Source organism: Canis lupus, chromosome 30 (assembly GCF_011100685.1).
Source record: "Canis lupus familiaris isolate Mischka breed German Shepherd chromosome 30, alternate assembly UU_Cfam_GSD_1.0, whole genome shotgun sequence".
Lineage (NCBI taxonomy): Eukaryota > Metazoa > Chordata > Mammalia > Carnivora > Canidae > Canis > Canis lupus.
This window is the reverse complement of record NC_049251.1, coordinates 24,114,171-24,134,467: the sequence shown is the minus strand read 5'-3', so window position 1 is coordinate 24,134,467 and position 20,297 is coordinate 24,114,171. Positions and strand designations below refer to the sequence as shown.

The window sequence follows — 20,297 nt, the reverse complement described above, 5'->3', positions numbered from 1 at the left end:
TTATCATCTTATGTGTAAAGCATATTAATTATTCCTACTAGTTAGATATAATAAATAGTAGACAAAGTTCACTGAATTAGGTCTACCTGGCTTTGAATACAGATTATTATTTTATATGTTTATAAATATTGAAATAGGAATATTTTATATTTTTCACAAATATATTTATATATTTTATATATTTATAAATTTATAGAAGTAAGAAGCTGCTGGCAGGCTCAACTACTACATAACCTATAAATAGCCTCTAAGGGTTTTTAAGGAATTTGTATAGTATATTCCTGTTTTATGAAATATCAGGTAACAAGACACAGTCACAATAAAATTATATCACACTGCCTGTTTATTAAAAGTTAAAAATATATGACTAATCCAAACCATATCGATTTTTTCTTTTTCTGCTCACACCATTAGTTGCTCTTCTTTCAACACCAAGAGTACTTACAAAGTACTTATTTCTATTGTAGCACTGAATCACACTGTGCCACGACTGTGTTTCCCTGCCTCATTCCCAGACTTTATTTTTAAATCTATGTCTGGGCCTAGTGTAGCGTACATCATAAAGCTGAAGCCTAATATTTATTGAATCAATTAATGAATTAATTTATATTTTTAGTCACTACCACAGAATTTAGTACTGACTTCTAATTTTTCATATGAATTAGTTCTAATTCCAATCATATGTAAAGTGTCCCTATGATACCATTAAAGTTTTTAAGCCATTTTTTTTTCAGATCTGCCAAGGATATGACTTTCATTTACTTGCTCAGGATTTCCACTGTTAATGTAGTATTTGTTGTTGCACAGGATTCATGCTTCTCATGTTCTCTCATCACAATTAATTTTAATAATTAAGAATAAGAAATTTCTTTAGAGGGTTTGGTGGTGGCATTAGAGAAATCACTGAATAGAACCACAGCTATATAGTCAACTAATCTTAAACAAAGCAGGAAAGAATATCCAATGGAAAAAAAGTCTCTTCAACAAACAGGGTTGGGAAAACCAGACAGCAATATGCAGAAGAATGAAACTAGACCACTTTTGTACACCATACACAAAAATAAATTTAAAATAGATGAGAGACCTAAATGGGAGACAGGTTAAACCATCAAAGTCCTAAAGGAGTGCACAGGCAGTAACCTCTTTGACATCAGCTGTTGCAACTTCTTACTAGATATGCATCCCGACGCAAGGGAAACAAAAAACAATCTTCATCAAGATAGAAAGCTTTCACAAAGTGAAGGAAACAAGAAAACTAAAAGCAACATTTGGAACAGGAGAAGATATTTATTTGTTTGTTTATTTATTTATTTTTATTTATTTATTTTTTTGAAAAGATATTTATAAATGACATTTCAATTAGCAATAATCATGCCTCGGATAAACCTCATTGGCTACGATACTGCCACTGCGCAAAGCTTATAAATGACATTTCAGATAAAGGGTAGGTATCCAAAATATATAATGAACTTAAACAACTCAACATCCAAAAAACAATCCAATTTAAAAATGCGCAGAGACAGGAATAGACATTTTCCCACAGAAGATGTACAAATGGCTAACAAACACATGAAAATATACTCCACCTCACTCATCAACAGGGAAATGCAAATCAAAACTATGATGAGGTATCACCTTACACCTGTAAGAATGGCTAAAATTAACAACACAGGAAACAACAGATGTTGGCAAGGATGCAGAGAAAGGGGAACTCTCTTATACTGTTGATGGGAAAGCAAACCGGTTCAGCCACTCTGGAAAATAGAAAAGAGGATGCTCAAAAAGTTAAAAAAAAAAAAAAAAAAAAGACCCAGCAATTGAACACTACTAGGTATTTACCCAAAGGATACAAAAACACTGATTTGAAGGGATACACGCACCCTAATGTTTACAGCAGCATTATCTACAATAGCCAAATTATGGAAAGATCCCAAATGTCCATCTACTGATAAAGAAGCTGCGGGGTGTGTGTGTGTAAAATGGAATATTACTCAGCCATAAGAATGAAATCTTGCCATTTATAATGACAAGAAATCACTGAATAAACTCTGAAGCTTTAAAAACTAATTATTATTTTTGAACATTTACTATCTGTCCAGCAACACAGCTGTTCCTAAAATATGAAATCTTTCCTATTGTCTACTACCAGTTACATCTAAAAGTTAGCTGTAGATACTGATTAATTTATATGGTCATTGAAATTACTATAGCAACATGAAAAGTATTCATAAAGAAAAACATCTGGTGTATACAGTTTAAAGACACTGCTGTAAGCAAAAATTATGAGGTGATATCTCATTTTTAAAAAATCAAGTAGGTTCCAGTTCATTATTTAAATACCTATGATATGCTCATGACTATGCTATCATGGAAAGTAATGATCTTTCCTTAGTTTGTACTAGATACCCTCTTTATGCTATTCCATAGCATATCACTATCACAGTACTTTATACATCAAAAACTGTAGTTATCTATTTCCTTATCTGTCTCAATGTATTTCAAGCCCCTTAAGGACCAGAGCCATGTTTTATTCAGTTACCTAACACGTTTTTAATACCCAGTCAGGGTCTACCTTGCCCTAAATAATTAAAAAACAACAACAACAACAAAAAAAACCCTAAAAGTTCTTTCCAGCCAATTTTCCACTGAATAGATCTAACCTTTCTATATTTATACTTACCAGAGTACATTTTAATATACCATTATACTGTACAATATCTAGGTTTCATAATTTATTTTACGTAAATCATATATTAGAGTGGCTACTTATTAGGAGAGAAATCAGTCTTATTCTCCAAATGACACTTTAAAATGGGTAAATTCTGGGAGGGTTTTGTTGAAACCTGTTACCATCCGTAGCATATGAATATAAGTTTAACAAAAATGGTGTTTCTTTCTTGAAATAGCTGACCTGTCTTCTCATGGACCACCAGGTCTCAATTTCTTCCTCTTTTAGATCTTGACATTTATCAAAACAGTCTGTAACTAGTCCACTGTCAACAATGCTGGTTATTACTCAACAGTTCCTTTGTATAATTGCATTGTAGAATAGCAAAGTATGTATTAATATGGCCCTTTGTTCTTGAAAGTCCATAATTAAATTACCATCAAGAGTTGCTCTTGCTTTTGTGGCACCTGTGTGGCTCAGTGGTTGAGCATCTGCTGCTTTTCGCTGAGGTTGTGATTCTGGGGTCCTGGGATGGAATCCCACATCAGGTTCCCTACAGGGAGCCTGCTTCTTCTCCCTCTGCCTATGTTTCTGCCTCTATCTCTCTCATGAATAAAAAGTAAAATCTTAAAAAAAAAAGCTCTTGCTTTTATATCCCAGCACTTTTGCTACATCATCTGGTCAAAGCATTCTTTTCTAAGCCTTGAATCTTCTTCCTAATCTTACCAGTTTCTATAAATACTAATTTCAAAAAAAAAATAACTAATACAGGATGCATATATTAATGTATAAAATATATATAACTTATTATATGAAAATAATAAATGATACTAGATAATTTTTATAACCTAGGCAATTGGATCACCAAAGACAGAATGAAAAACTGTTCTATCTAAAATACCCTGATAGGGGCACCTGGGTGGCTCAGTCTGTTAAGCTTCTGCCTTCCACTCAGCCAATGATCCTGGGGTCCTGGAATGGAGTCTTGTGTCAGGCTCCTTGCTCAGTGGGGAGTCTGCATCTCCCTCTCCTTCTTCCCCCTCCCCCTTGCTTTGGTCTGTCTCTCAAATAAATACATACATGACAATATCATCACAATTTGTAAATTGATAAAATAGAAGAAAACTTGTCAGATGTATACAAAGATTATGTAATTCTAGCCTTTAAATATGGAGGAAAGCACTGCCCAAGTATGTCTGGTTGATTAGCTTGGATTCAAATGACAATGTCATTGGATCTTAGTTTTCTTTTCTTTATTATGAAGTGATACAGAGGCAGTTCAGAGAATTTCTAAGGTATTTTATAAATTAGAAGATGAACTTTACTTCTATTTAACAAGCATCTCTCTCATCTACAAATAGTTTTCTTATCCATCCAGAGAGGCAGAGCTGTTGAGCGTGGGCTTGAAAGTCAGATTAGAGCTGCTTAAAAACTGAATGGTCTTTGGCAAGTTACTTAGGCCTTTCAGCCTGTTGTAAAGTGAGAGTAATAATATCCACTCCTCATAGGGAAGCTGTGAAAATTAAATGAGATAATGTATGTTAAGTGCTTAGTACAATGCAAGCCACATAATGCTTAATGAATAGGAGATATTATATTCATGAACACCACCTAAATCTATCTCAGTTTCTTTCTTTCTTTTTTTTTTCCTATCTCAGTTTCCATATCTGTTGCCTTTTCCTGCCTCCTATTTAGGAGAGAAAGATGAATTTCTGCCTCCACTATGGAATCTATCACTTGTTAGTCTGTTTCTACACTCCTTACCCCGACCCCATTTAATGTGACAATGTTTGATGTATTAACCACCTTTTAAAAATAACTGAATTAGGGATGCCTGGGTGGCTCAGTGTTTGAGCGTCTGCCTTTGGTTCAGGGAGTAATCCTGGAGTCCCAGGATCAAGTCCCACATCAGGCTCCCTGCATGGAGCCTGCTTCTCCCTCTGCCTATGTCTCTGCCTCTCTCTCTCTGTGTCTCTCATGAATACATAAATAAAATCCTTAAAACAAAACAAAACAAAACAAAAAGTCTAACCTAATAGAGAATTTGTCTCTGCCTCTATTCAGTTTCTAAAGAGAGGAGTTAGAACAAAGATGAGTACTGGAGAACGTTATAGCAGACACATATATACCTCCCCTTTGGTCAAATAAAAGTCCATAACTCATATATCTCTAGAGTTTCATTTTTTAAAAAGTCTTATCTATTGAGAGAGAGGGAGAGCGAGAGCACGCCTGAGCAGGGGTGAGGGGCAGAAGGAGAGAAACAGACTCTTCGCTGAGCAGGGAGCCCCATGTGAGACTCAATCCCAGTACCCCGGGATCATGACCGGAGCCAAAGGCAGATGCTTAACCAACTGAGCCACCCAGGTGCCCATCGCTAGAGTTTCAAAAGACTTTAAGTGAAAAAAGATTTTTACACATAAATTAGAGTTTAGTAAGTTCCTAAAGAAATAGTACAACCAATAAAAAAACTGGAGATGACCTTTCCTAGGAAAGATTTATTTATTTATTCAGAGAGAGAGAGAGAGAGAGGCAGAGACACAGACAGAGGGAGAAGCAGGCTCCATGCAGGGAGCCCGACACAGGACTCAATCCCGGGTCTCCAGGATCACACCCTGGGCTGCAGGCAGCGCCAAACCTCTGCGCCATCGCCATCGGGGCTGCCCTAGACTGGAATAATTTTTGTGTATCAATGGTAGTTTAGGGAGAGGATGAAATGACCAATGACAGCCGTGTTTTCCCATTGAACTATCTCACTCCTGCTGAGCCAAACAAAACAAAACAAAACAAAACAAAGAAAAAAAACAAAAAGAACCCTAGGCCATCAGGAGACCTCCTCCTTCTCCTCTTAACTGAAGACTCCACAAGATCTGGCAGTTGCCTATTTCTTTAGTCTTATATCAGGCCTCTTATCTTCTATGCTTCAACCACGAGGGCCTTCTTTTAATTCCTTAAGGAGTTAAATTCTTTCCCTTCTCAGGGCCTTTGCACACAGATGTTCTATCTGCTTAGTTAATCCTCTTTTTTGCTAACTGATTAAACTCCTAAAAGATTCATTTTTCAAGTCTTAGTTTAAATGTTAACTTTTCAAAAAACTTTCCTGACATCCCTAACTAGTTTCTAAGTACTGATAAAAGCACTCACAGCATGTTTATGTATCCTTTGCAAAATGTGTCTCAATAGAAATAATAACTATTTATGCAATTATTTAACATGTTTCTTGCCAGTGTAGGAGGTCTTTAAATGGTAGGAACGAACCAAAGCTGCCTTGCTCAGGCTGTAGTCCTTGTACTTGGCTGAGAACCTAAGCATAATCATGCTTAGTAGATATTTGACATAATCATGCTCAATAATATTTGTTAAATGAATGAAGTGTGGACTTTGAAGAGATCAGGTAAAGCAAGATGACTCAGAAACATACACTATGTAGCAATAATTCTGATTCTGAGGTTTTGGGGCTTTAAATTTCTGAAAAGTATGGATGACTCTGGGCCCGCACCTAGCACACATCTACCTCAAATTTGAGAACAATACAAATGAACCCCTGCTATAACTAATATAATAGGAGAGCTAGGGCTTTAGAGTATTTTAATTAAATATTTTTCTTTAATTTTAATTCCAATGTAGTTAACATACAGTGTTACATTAGTTTCAGGTGTATAAAATAGCGATTCAATAATTCCATATATTTCTCAGTCCTTAGAGTATTCTTATGTAAGCAAATAAATCATTATTTTACATTGCTTTGTGCAATTCATTGACTAAAGTGTTGAAGGAAATATGAAGCCCTGATTCCTGACTTCAATCAGCTTACTTTCATTTAGAGAAAGAAGGCATATTTACATGAAAAGAAAACTGGTAACTAGGTACTCATCCATAAGTGAAGTAAGAATAACATGGCTCATTCAGCTAGAAGAAGGTGGGTAAAGTAGTGATCCTCAGCACTAGCTGTACATTCAAATTACCTGGGGAGCATTTAAAAAATATAGATACTTCGGTCCTATCTCTAGACATTCTGATTTAATTGAGTTGGTGGTGGGCTCTAGACATTGGTATTTTTTAAAAAGTTTCCAGGTAGTTCTAGCATACAATCTGAATGAGAACTACTGGTTTAAGGAGAAAAAGAGTAGCTGTACTGGAGAGATAGTATTTGAAATGCTTGACAGCTAGGTGAAATGTGGATAGGATAAAAGGACTGAGATCTTTTCAAATAGGAATTAAGGAGTAAGAAATGGTAGTAAAAGTGTAGAAATGGGAAAGGTTAAAATATGTATGAGGATAGACAATTATTAATGAGTAGGCAAGCTATAATATGCTGAAGCAAAGTGTTGGCACAGAATAGTACAAAATACCTTGCATTTTTATCCTCTCGGCACTGAGTGCTACTGAGCATTTTTGCTATATTATTGACATGATCAGAGCAGTATTCTACCACAGAACCCTCCCTATAAGTTGAGAAACTCCTCAAATAGGTGGCAGCTGTAAAAATGGAAGAGATGGATGAAGAGTTAACAAAAGGATAAATCAGTAAGACTTTTGGCAGAGCCATAAATGGCATAAGAAGAATTTAAAGTCACACTGATAGCTTTAATAATAGTAAACACTATCATAAAGACAAATCCTCATTCTTTCTTCTAAGTTCCCTTAGCCCTCAAATATATACATCCACCATTAACAGCGATCCTAGTTCAATCTCTAAGAGTTATCTTTAATTTTTTTCTTAGAAAGAAAAATAATACTTTTTAATGCGGTAATCTATGATAAAGGAGTTGAGATTTAAAACAAAAAGCTGATTTGAAGTAACACTTAAATTGCAAATCCATTACATCCTAAAGAAGTATTTAATAATTACCTTATAATTTGATGAATAAACATTATGCAGAATTTTTTAAATTTTGAAGTAGATCATAAAACATCTCTAAATCCAGCTCCTTTAATTTAGAATAACAATTAATAGCTATTTCTATATCATACCTTGTATTTGGTCATGGTGCTAAAATGATTATTCCGAAAGAACACACAAAGTTCTCCTTCCTGAACCGTTGAAGTTAGTTCACATAATCCATGGTATGTCAGTTGAGTGGCTGTGTTATTTAGAAACTGCTCAGCTACAAAGCCTATGGAACCAATGCATAATATTAGATGGAAAAATAATTTCAGAATTAAAAAATTTTTCTATTTACATTGTGTTCCAAGTATGAAGAAAGGCCAATCAAAATAAGATTTTGATACTATAACCTGATGACTCCAAAATAAGATTTTGATATTATAACCTGATGACTCCAAATCAAAGATTCTTCTAATTTTGCAATAGAAGATGTGTCTATAGACATTCTCCATTCTAAAGTAACAGTTACATGAAATTCTTTTTAACAATAAATGTATTTACTTATACTTCACCTATTTCCAAAAAAGGATTTCAGGCAGCTAAAAATAAACGATATAGATACAATAAAACTAAAACCCTTTAAAACAAATAAGAAGGCAAGAGTTAGCAATTTAAAAAGTAGGTAGGAATGAAAGATGTATGGCAACAACTACCTTCCCAATGGAAAAGTGTTTAGCAATTAAAAGTAGCCTTAACAATATGAGTTACTCTAAGATGTTAACAAAGATCCCACATAATTCTCAATTCACAAACTGTTCGGTTTTTGCATTAGAAAACTGAAAACAGGTGAGACCAAACAGAAAACAGTGTATAACTAACTGATGCCATTTTTATCCTAATGTCCTCCAACATACACCACTTCACTATGTAGATATATCAAGTTCAGAGACAGCAATGATCTCTTTTGTTTTCAAAACACAATGGAATATTTGTACAGTTTCATACTTGCAAACTTGCTTACTAACTAAAATTTATTTATAAATCCAAAATCAATTCTTGCTGTGCTTTCAGGGTCAACCTTGGATATGTGCAAAGTGGCAAAAATTTTGAGCCATTCAATGCACACATTCCCCACTGTTGTCAAACCTGAGGTCAAACCAAGCAACGTCTGCCATTTTGTTTCAGCTTTCTTACTATAAACAATTTTCACAGTCTATTAGGTGTGTCTTTTTGGGTAACTTTTACTGTGTAAAATGGCCCCCAACCATACTGTTGAAGTGCTGAGTAGTCAAAGGCTGTGTGATATGTCTTACGGAGAAAACATGTATTTTTGCAGATTCATTCAGACATGAGTTACACTGCTGTTGGCCATGAGTATAACGTTAATGAAGCAACAATATGTATTAAATAAGGTGTCTCTAAATAGAAACACAAATAAAATAAGGTTATATATTGATCGGTTGATGAAAATCTTGTGTCCAGAGGCTCATAGGAACCTAATCTTGTATTTCCCCCTAGGAGCAGTGGTTCAGTATTCATGAATTCAATGTTCACAGCAACTTTATAGAACATAACTGGGCAGCCTGGGTGGCTCAGCAGTTTAGCGCTGCCTTCGGCCCAGGGCCTGATCCTGGAGACTCAGGATTGAGTCCCACATCGGGCTCCCTGCATGGAGCCTGCTTCTCCCTCTGCCTGTGCCTCTGCTACTCTTTCTCTGTGTCTCTCATGAATAAATAAATAAAATCTTAAAAAAAAAAAAAAAAAGAACATAACTGCCAGGAATAATAATCTGTATAAATAATTTAAAAGGCTGTATTTTTCTTCTTTCCTTCTTTATCTTCATGTTTTTGTTCCTTTCTTTAATAAGGAATGTCACAGATGCAATGCAGGTAGGGGTGGGGTGGAAGAGAATGCTCTAAAAAGTTTTAAAAGTGAGCAGAGAAGTGCAGATATAGGGAAGAAAGATGAAGTTACATTAAGAAACTGACACCTCAACAATAAATTGAAAATAAACTTGGTAGAGTCAGAGGCAGCAGGATAACAGGTTTATTTCACTTCCTCTGCACCCCTCACCCTTAGTGTCAAGCTATAGAACTTTAAGCTGCCAAGTGGTTGTAAAAAGCTACCAATGTATCACACTATTCAAAGGAATTTGTTAAGGTTAGAGGGGAGGTGCAAAAAGTTATACAGAAGGCCCCTGAGACAGGAAATGTATAGCCTATGTGCATCTTCTTGGGTTTATACATTTAGAAGAGCTCCCCCCTTCAATTATTATCTTTAACTTTGCTAAGTACTAAGTTACTGAGTAGAGAGAATGTATTAGTTATATACTAAAGCACTAGCTACATAATAGTTTTAGTTTTAGGCACTATACACATGCTGAGAAGTACCACTGCTCTACATAATATCCACATTACTAAACACTTCCTGCATAAGGATGTTTCTAAAGAACCCTCCCACACCTTACACAATATCCTCTCTAAAAATCTTTTTCAAAAAGATATGAAAAATCAGTGATTACTGAACTCACAACATTATTTCATGTGTGTGAAATTTAAAAATGCTGCACTAGAAAGGTCTTTCTTAGTTACTTCTTTCTAGAGAACAGGACATCAACTCAGAGAGAATACATGACTTGCTCAAGGACCTAAAACTAGTTATAGCAAAGTGAAGACTGGAACCCAGGAGAATTACTGGTATTAAGTTTAAAAATTTAGTGCTGATTATTACAAATGCAAACTGAATTGTATTTCTCCCAAGCTATAAAGCATATCCTAATCTAGACTTATAGAGAACAATGTTTCCTAATTCTTTCACCAACTCTTAAAATCACCTCTGTGATATTCATGGCATATTCAAAAGCCTAATCTAGTTTCAACTTTTCACAACTAATTAAACAAATTTTGGTAAATAGTTCTAAGTGTTACATAGCAGTTTACTTATCTGCATTGCTTCAAATAACAGTTGATTTTCAACATTTAGCTTAAACTTCATTTTTTTTTAAAGTATGTTCCATGCTAGGAGCCTGAACGTGGAGCTACTCATGACCCTGAGATGAAGACTTGAGCTGAGATCAAGAATTGGATGCCTAACCAACTGAACCACCCAGGCACCCCTTAATTAAATTAAATTTCAATTTTAATTTGTAGATACTGTTACTAATAATACTAAACAAGGTAAACGTTAAAATAACAGTAATAATAAAATTATATTACCAAAAGTAAATTTAAATTAAAAATTGTTTTCTTGACATTAGTGTGCTTGAAAATGTTTCTTAGGTTCAGAAATTCAATACTAAATTTATCAAATTACTCTTCTCCATTACTGAGGAGTTATTAGAAAACACAAAAGTACTAAGTGCCTTAAAGGAACTGAAATAGAAACAGAGGCACTGGGATCCCTGGGTGGCGCAGCGGTTTGGCGCCTGCCTTTGGCCCAGGGCACGATCCTGAAGACCCAGGATCGAATCCCACGTCGGGCTCCCGGTGCATGGAGCCTGCTTCTCCCTCTGCCTGTGTTTCTGCCTCTCTCTCTCTCTCTCTCTCTCTCTCTCTCTCTCTGTGTGACTATCATAAATAAAAAAAAATTAAAAAAAAAAAAAAAGAAACAGAGGCACTAAAATTAGGCAAAAAGGAACAAAAAGAGGATATAGGAGAAAAGGAAACTTGGCTTATTCTTAAATGTTGGTTAGATTTGGCAGTGCTTAAGATGTGCATTCAAATTTAAACTCAATCAGAACTTTGTCACTGTGAGAGTTTTAAACAATTTTCTTTTTAATTTCATCTACTGTCAATTTAAAAAAATCAAGTACATTACATTAATTATTTTTCCCCAAGAGGATGGGGCAAAACAATCCCTTTTAGTAGGACGTATACACATATTTTCTTTGAAAATACAAGGGCTCATTGATTCCAGGGATGTGGTAGGGAGCCCAAAATAACCGTTGTGCCATAAATAAGGAAGTACTCAATGAATGAAGACATGTTAAACGAACATGGGATCATTGAGAGAATTCCACTGGATAAATCTAAGACAATCCTAAGCATCAAAGAGTCATGATAATAACTGATTATAACACAATGAATAAAAAAGAATCTGAGTCAGGGGATCCCTGGGTGGCTCAGCGGTTTAGCACCTGCCTTTGGCCCAGGACATGATCCTGGAGACCCGGGATCGAGTCCCACATCAGGCTCCCTGCATGTGTCTCTGCCTGTGTCTCTGCCTGTGTCTGTGCCTCTCTCTCTCTGTCTTTCATGATGAATGAATGAATGAATGAATGAATAAATAAATAAAATCTTTAAAAAAAAAAAGAATCTGAGTCTACACTGATAAAAATTTTTTAATGGGGGATGAGAAAACACTTTTCATTTTTACAAAAGACTGCCAACTAATAAATGTAGAAGGAATAATAGAAATATAACCACTATAGTAATGGTTGACTCAGACAAGAATCACTGACTGAGTGCCAATTGTACTGGCTGAAAGATTATTAGGGAACAGGGTATTCATGCAATTTCAAAGTATAATGCCAGAGATTACTTATTAATTAATTACAAAAGGCAAAGGACATCTTTACAACAAAAAATCTAGCAGATACCAGTTTAATCATATTTCAACATCACCAATAAAGGGATAATCAGACATCTTATGCCACTTGATTTGATGCACTGGGAAAGATACAGTATCACCTTTGTAGTATTCCCACCAAAAATATACTCATGAGGAAGCAATAAAATGAATCCAAATTGAGGACTATTCTACGAAAAAAATGGCTTGGACTATTAGGAAAAGTCAGTATCAGAAAAAATCAAAAAAAAAAAAAAAAGGAAAGAAAAAGATTAGGGATCTGTTCTAGATTACAGGAAGCTAAATTGATATGACGATTAAATGATTCTTGTCTAGAGCCTATATTGTAAAAATTCAAAGCTATAAGGGGCCTTATTGGGATAACTAAAAAATTGAAAATATGAACTGCATATAAGATAAAAGTATTGTATTGATGCTAAATTTCCTGAGATAATTCTTTTGTGACTACAAAGAAGAATTCTTTGTTTTTAGGAGACAACTGTTCAAGTATTAATAGGTAACGTGCTATAATATTTGCAACTAATTCTCACATGATTTAGGAAATAGTGTGTGTGTGCGTGAAAGAAAGAAAGAAAAACAGAAAGAAAGCAAAACTTCAGTATGTTAATAATTGATGAATTTAGGCAAAGTATATATATATATATATATAAAATCATTGTTCTAACTTTTTTATGGGTTTGAAAGTTTTCAAAATAAAGGGAAAATCAATATCATTTAATCAGAAATAACATTAATTCAAACTATAAACTTCAATGTTTATGGCACATAATAAATATTTGAATGAATATTTGAATTCAAATAAATATTTGAATGAATGAATATTCTGGAATTATTTAAGCAATTTTTAAAACTTAGGAATAACTGTTAAAGAGGAAATTATTCCTGAGAAAGCATCTGGAATTAACTGACCAGCTCTGGTGGAGTCTGGCAGCTGGTACTGTGCTATTTTTTTTCCTTATTGATTTTTGCTGCCATGCTACACCCATCATTACAACTAAATTCAAAACCAGAAAGGACTGCCACCCAAAAGAGGTAGCAAATAAATACATACTCTATGTACATGTAAAAGTTCTGTACTTTTACTTAGAAGGTACTGCCACCAAAAGAAAAAAAAAATGTTATCTGAAAGTAGGTGAAAGAATATCTAACTCTATTTAGCTAAATATTGTTTTTTCATCAGAAAAGAATGATAGTAAAAATATTTCTTGTATTCTACACCTTATAGAGATGAAATATTTGAATTAAAAAAAATATGGTTATCACCTGAGATTAAAGCTTAATACTTTTTAATAAAGAAGGATTAGAAATCGCCTTTTGGATATTTTATGGATTCAGAAAGAAAGTTATAGTTATGGATCAAAAAGAAAAAGAAAGCAGACTCCTCCTTCAGCTAAACACTATACCTAAGAAAATCTGAGGAAGAAAACAATCAGGGGAAGCTAATTGCTACATGTGTGATCCTGGAGACTTGGGATCGAGTCCCACGTCACGTTCCCTGCATGGAGCCTGCTTTTCCCTCTACCTGTGTCTCTGCCTCTCTCTCTCTCTCTCTCTCTCTCTCTCTCTGTGTGTATCTCATAAATAAGTAAATAAAATCTTAAAAAAAAAAAACCAGTTTAGCTTTTTAATTGTACTGAATTCCACATATAATTATTCCTTGATATAAAAATCTGATATGCAGAAATCTACATTACAAAATTTAAATATCAAGGAATTAATCAATTCTGGTACATATTACCCCCAAATTCTATAGCACTAAAGAGGATGATTCCTTCCTTGCTTTCATCAAGGAGTTCTCAAGATACCAATACTATATAGCTGTATTTTTTGTTACCCTGGGGAATCAATGTTAGAAAAATTGTAATAACAGTAGTAACATCAGGCTGAAAGAAAGAAGTGATGAAGGGGCGGGATTTTTGTTGTTGTTTACTTTGTTAATTAGCTTACTTTCTAAGTACATTACATAACTTGCTACATTACACCCTGGCTTGGGGAAAATGCTATTACCAACTGTTCGCTATAGCTTCCTACCCTATAAGCCTATTCACCTCAATATCACTTCTATAGTTATCATTCAATCTGTTAACATTTGCTGAATCCTATTGCTCCCTCTCTTACTACTGAATAGTATATTGGAAGTTACTGAGAAACCTGGAATCTACACATGGAAATTTTCTTTACCGTCTGTTTTTTTAGATTTGGGTAGGGAATAGAAAGTTCTAGTGACTGGGCAGGCCGGGTGGCTCAGCAGTTTAGTGTCACCTTCGGCCCAGGGCCTGATCCTGGGGACCTGGGATCAAGTCCCACGTCAGGCTCCCTGCATGGAGCCTGCTTCTCCCTCTGCCTGTGTCTCTGCCTTTCTCTTTCTGTCTCTGTGTCTCTCATGAATAAATGAATAAAATCTTAAAAAAAAAAAGTTCTAGTGAGTGAAATTTTGTTAATTGAAAGTATTTTTTTAAACAGCTTTTGTTGCTCCTCTTTCCCCTAAAATTAAACTTTATGTCTTGAGTTGTAGTGAAAGAGCTGTCATACATATCAGTGATTGATATCCCTGTATATTTATGTATTTATTCCAAGTAAAAGCCTCCACTAAAATACTGTTTTCTTGCTACCTGCTTCTTGAATAAATGTGTTAAATTTATGGATAATTGAATAATATAATTACTTGGGTTCTGATTAATATAGTATGCGATTCATGTACATATCTTCTATGTTCGTATATACTCTTGTAGTCATTTTATTTTTTTAAAATGTGGTGATTATAATCAACTTTCATTATACCTCATGTAAAAGGCTTATGTCTGAGAGAGGATCATGAAGCCCATCCCTACTTCTCATTATTTCTCTTTCATTTATCCTTCAAAAAGAGAACAGCAGCCTGAGTATTGCTGCATATTTATAAGAAAGTGAAGTGAGTGGTAGGAAAGGTATTTCCAAATACAATGGCTCCTGATGGCACTCTGGTTTCAAATGTGCTTTTCCTTTCAATGACCAGAACACAGCTGAAAAAACATGAAACTGCTTCTATGATGATAAATTTAGCAATTTTAATTAGTTAGGGATTAGGAAAACTGATGATCACAGGTATACTTTCATTTAGAGTGGTGTTTTAATATACTATATTGTACTGAAACATAAGGCAGAGCTCTACTAAAATAAACATTTGAGTTCATAATACTCATTCCAGTCAATTAGAAGATGAATTATAAAGTTTACTCAGTACTCCCAAATAATAATACTTTTTTTAAAAAAGTAACTATCAATAACTCCTGGGTAATAGAACATATCAAAGCTAACTAGTGATTCCAAAGAATTTTAGTAGAATCTAGGCCTGATTTTAGAAGTTCAGTGAAAAGAGTTCTAGAAAATACCTTTCACTGGTATCTTTATGAATAATTATTTCTTTTAATTCCTACAAGTAGCATCACTTATATTTTTTAGAAGTCTTATTTATGACATTTAAAAGATACTAAATTATAAGACAAGTTATTCTGCCAAGAATAAGTCAGGTAATAGCAACACTCACCCACCTTCACTAACCAGCTCACTATTGTCTGACTGCTTACAAGAGATGATCTTCTCCACTAGTTGGTTGTAGCTGCAGTTACCAACAGCTTTTACAATGTCATCAATCTAGAAAACAAATGACTGTCTCACTAATCATGATAGGATTAAAAACAATAACAAAGAAACCCATTATCACTCTTTAGGGTTTTATTCCAATATTGTATTAAGTATAAGAGTATTACTTATGAAAAAGAAAATCAACATCCAACAGTTTCTAATTTTGTTTATAGCTCACTATAACATATTATGAAAAATAATGCTTAGCTGTACCTCAGTTATGCAAAAAATAATGAAAAGGGAGTATTACATGCAACTTTATTTAAGGTTGTAAAGATGCATTTATGTGATTAAAATAAAAAGAAAACTATTTCAGGAGGAAAAATAAGAGTATTTCCGTTTTTTTCTAAAAAACAAATATTCTGCATTTAAAGTAAGATAATTTATGGAATTAACAAAGTTCTCCCATTTTATTATTTAGTTCTTAGCAAAGTATAGTGGAGATGCAAGTAGACATAACTATGTCATTTTCCCGAAGAAAAGTTAATTATTAATCAAGGACAGTATTTGCCTCACAAATCTTTTTCTTGTTTTTTTTTTTTTTTTTTTAAGATTTTATTTATTTATTCATGAGAGACCCAGAGAGAGAGGCAGAGACATAGACAGAGGGATAAGCAGGCTCCCTATTGGGAACCTCCTGCAGAACTGGATCTCAGGACCCTGGGATCACAACCTGAACCAAAGGCAGACGTTCAACTGCTGAGCCACCCAGGCATCCATGCCTCACAAATCTTATTTAATCTTTGTCTTTGGCAGTAGAATAGAAAAGTAAACGCAAAGTTTTAAGCTATAGGAAAATGAAACTGGGCATCTCTACTCTCCTTCCATTATACTTTGCTTTGACTTTTGAAGAAAAAACAGGTTTCTGCTGTCTAAACAACACGTTTTTATTGCCATCCCATCTGTAAAATATATTTACTTATAAACTACATGTACTGATCTATCTATAATTAAACAAATAGAAATTAATGCAATGATATAAGAGGACCAATGTTTTCTTTCCACATCCAAATGATCTTCTTGAATATTTACACTGTGAATACCATAAGTCTTCACATGTATCTGTATAAATAATACTCTGGACATTGTTTCTCAAACTGAGGAACTTGTTAAAAAATTCTAAAAGAATTCCAGGCTCAAGTTGCTTCTCAGTTGTCTAAATTTTCATTCCACTGCTTCATAGCAAAGTTTAGGAAAAACTGCTTTAGACTATAATTTTTTTGTACTTGCAAAATTCTAGAATGGAAAAGCCTCTGAACCACTGTGGGACGGACTGTTGAGAAGAACAGTTAATTGAAAAAAGTCAAATCAGGGAGTTGTGAAAAAATGTTATATACACATCTTGAACATTTCATGTTAAAATACACAATGTACTCATTGTCGATCTTTTGAGGAAGAGCCAAATAAGGCCTTTTCTTTGAAACCAGAGTCTTATGATTCTACATAAACAACACAAGAGTATGACTTCCAGTTTTGATTTAAAGTGAAAACTTAGACCCTTAAGAAGCAATCTGAGGGTACAATTCCTTCATATTTTCATTATTCTTAACACTTTTACTGTTTACAGCAATTTTCCTTAGTGACTCAACTTCATTAAGTCTTTCCAAAGCACCTGAATTTTCAATCCTAAGAAATCCACAAAAATACAACTATAATCAAAACAAGATCAATATACAAAAATCAGTTGTACTTCTATAGACCAGGAATAAATAATACAAAGATTTCAAGTTTTCATAGGCCAAATCTCTACATTAGTATTTCATTCAATTAATTCCTTTGGGAGCCTTTTATGTACTGCTAGGTACTAGGTGCTGTTAGAGAAACTGCAGACTCAGCAGTGAACAAAAGAGATGGTCTATGCTTTCATAAAGTTTACATTCTAGAGTAAAGACAACAAACCAAATAAGCAAATATACTATATGCTAGGTGGTTATATGTAGTGGTGTATAGCTGTTCTTTGTTCATTTTCATTGTATAGTTTCCCACAGCATGAATATACCATAATTTTTTTTATCATTCATTTTTTGATGGCTATCTTAGATGCTGACAGTTTGGGGCTATGACAGATAGTACTGCTATGAATATCCTTATACATTTATCCTATTCTACACATAAAGAGTTTCTCTAGGGAACGTGTCTTGTCAAATTGCTAAGTCTTAAGGTATGCTTATTCTCAATTTTGCTAGAGAACTCCAGACCACTTTCCAAAATAGAATGTCCATTTATTTTCTCAGCAGGAAATAAGTCTCTACATTGTGCATCTTCTCCAACACTCAGTACCATCAGAGTTTTAAATATTAATTGTTCTATGTTCAAATTGGTGTATAGTGATATCTCATTTTGATTTTAAGTTGCATTTCCCTGATGACTAGCTATGTTGACTAGCTGTTTGGATATCCTCTTTTATAAAGTGCCTGTTCAAGTCATTTGCTCCTTTTTTTTTTTTTTTTTAAACTGAGTTGTCTATCTTAAAAAAAATATATATATATATATTTGTAGGAGCTCTTTATACATTCTGGATGTTAATCCATAGAAGTTGTAATCTTCTTCTACTTAGTGGCTTGCTTTTACATTTTCTTTGGAATTTCTCTAAAAAAACACAATTTCTCAATTTTAATGTAGTCATGTTTACCAAAGTTCTTCATGGTTAATGTATTTGTTTTAGAAATCCTTTTCTATCATTAAGGTCAGAAACATACACTCAAACTTTTACAGTTTTAGCTTTTACAGTTAAACATCAATGTATATGGAAACAATTTTATGCTGTAAGTTGGGAGAAACCATATCATTCTTTTTTAATTGGTTATCTAATTAGATATGCAATAGCTACCTAATTGCCTTATTAGCACCTTTTATTGTAAGGACTGCCTTTCTCCTGCTGCTCTACAGTGCCCTATTTCTGTCTATATATGCATGGTCTTTTTAGCTTCTCTATTCTCTATCATTGGTCCAATTCTTAATTACAATATTTAAAATATTTCCTATCTAGAAGAACAAGTCCTCCCTGCTTTTCTGCTTCAAGCATATCATGGCTTCCACTCCCAGCCTTTTGCATTTCCACATAAATTATAGAATCCACTTGTCTCATTCTACAACTACTCCCCATAAATCTTTTGGGATTTTGTTTGGGGTCATACTGAAACTAATTTAGAGAGAACAGATATCTGTATAAATTGTCTTAAAATCTAAAATCTAAGAATAGAGACTTCCATTTATAGGTCTCTAATTTCTCTCAAATTTAAAATTGTCCACACAGAGGTCTTGCAGATCTTTTTGTCAGTTTTATTCATAGGAACTTATGCAATGTAAATGGCATATTTTTAAAATTTCATTTTCTGTTATTTTATTTATTTTTAAAAAGATTTTATTTTTATTTATTTATTTTAAAGAAATTATTTATTTATTTGAAAGAGAGAAGGAGAGAATGGGAGAGCACAAGAGCTGGAGAGGAAGAAGCTGGCTGCCCATCCAGCAGGGAGCTCAATGCGGGCTTGGTCCTGGGATCCCAGGATCATGATCTGAGCTAAAGGCAGGTACTCAACCAACTGAGCCACCCAGGCACCCCAGAGATTTTATTTTTAAGTAATCTCTATACCCATTGTGGGGCTCGAACTCACAACTCCAAGATCATGAGTTGTAGGGTCTACCGACTGAGCCAGTCAGGGCACCCCTTCTGTTTGTCATTTTAAAATTCTTTCTGAAGAACGTTTATTTGCAGAATTTTAGCTTCTTTATTACATATTTACTTTCTACCTTAACACTTTTTGCTTTTTAAAAATACTTTCTGATCTTTTTGAAATAACTTCTGCTCTTAAAATAGATATACAGCTTATTAACTTTCACATTAATATATGAATTTAGGGCTTTAAAAAGTCCTCTAAAAGTTCTTTTAGTTAAATCTCACAAGTTTTGGATTTAGTTATTGTGCAGTTTAAAATATACTCTTAAGTTTCATTATAATTTTTTGGCTCAAACAATTTCTATTTTTCTACTGATTTCTAGCTTTAATTGCACTGTGGTCAGAGGAAATTCTATACTCTCTACATGATATAAATCCTTAAAAATTTGCTGAAACTTGCTTTATAGCCCTGTAATAGGTTGGTTTTTATAAATTTCATGAATGTATAAAAAGAATGTATAGTCAGGTTCAAGAAAAAAACAAAAGAAAATGTCATGGACAGTAGGAGACTATGAAGATATGATGATTAAATGCAATGTATTATTAGTCGAGATTAGATTATGGAACAACAACAACAAAAATTAGTGGAAAAATAGGTGAAGTGTGTGAGACCTAAAAACCACAAAAAATAGAGGAGAATACAGGCAATAACTTCTTTGACATTGGCTATAACAACTTCTTTCTAGATATGTCTCCCGAGACAAGGGAAACAAAAGCAAAAACAAACTACTAGAACTACACAAAATAAAAAGCATCTGCACAGGGAAGGAAACAACCAACAAAACTAAAATGCGACCTATGGAATGGGAGGAGGTATTTGGAAATGACATACCCACCCAATATAGGATTAGTATCCAAAATATATAAAGAACTTATAAAACTCAACACCCCAAAAACCTAAATAATCCAATTAA

At 33.9% G+C, this 20,297-nt stretch overlaps 1 protein-coding gene and 1 pseudogene across 2 annotated transcripts in view; both read right to left on the bottom strand.

Annotated features, from left to right (window-relative positions):
* MINDY2 (MINDY lysine 48 deubiquitinase 2) overlaps positions 1–20,297 on the bottom strand; it is a 73,871-nt gene that overhangs the window by 13,385 nt on the left and 40,189 nt on the right. For both annotated transcript variants that reach the window (XM_038580541.1, XM_038580542.1), the window contains exons 5-6: positions 15,611–15,713; positions 7,640–7,782 (exon numbers count right to left, since the gene is read on the bottom strand). In XM_038580541.1, the coding sequence (XP_038436469.1) occupies positions 7,640–7,782; positions 15,611–15,713 (246 nt within the window). The remainder of the gene's footprint in view (positions 1–7,639; positions 7,783–15,610; positions 15,714–20,297) is intronic.
* On the bottom strand, positions 1,309–1,420 carry LOC119866983 (annotated as a pseudogene).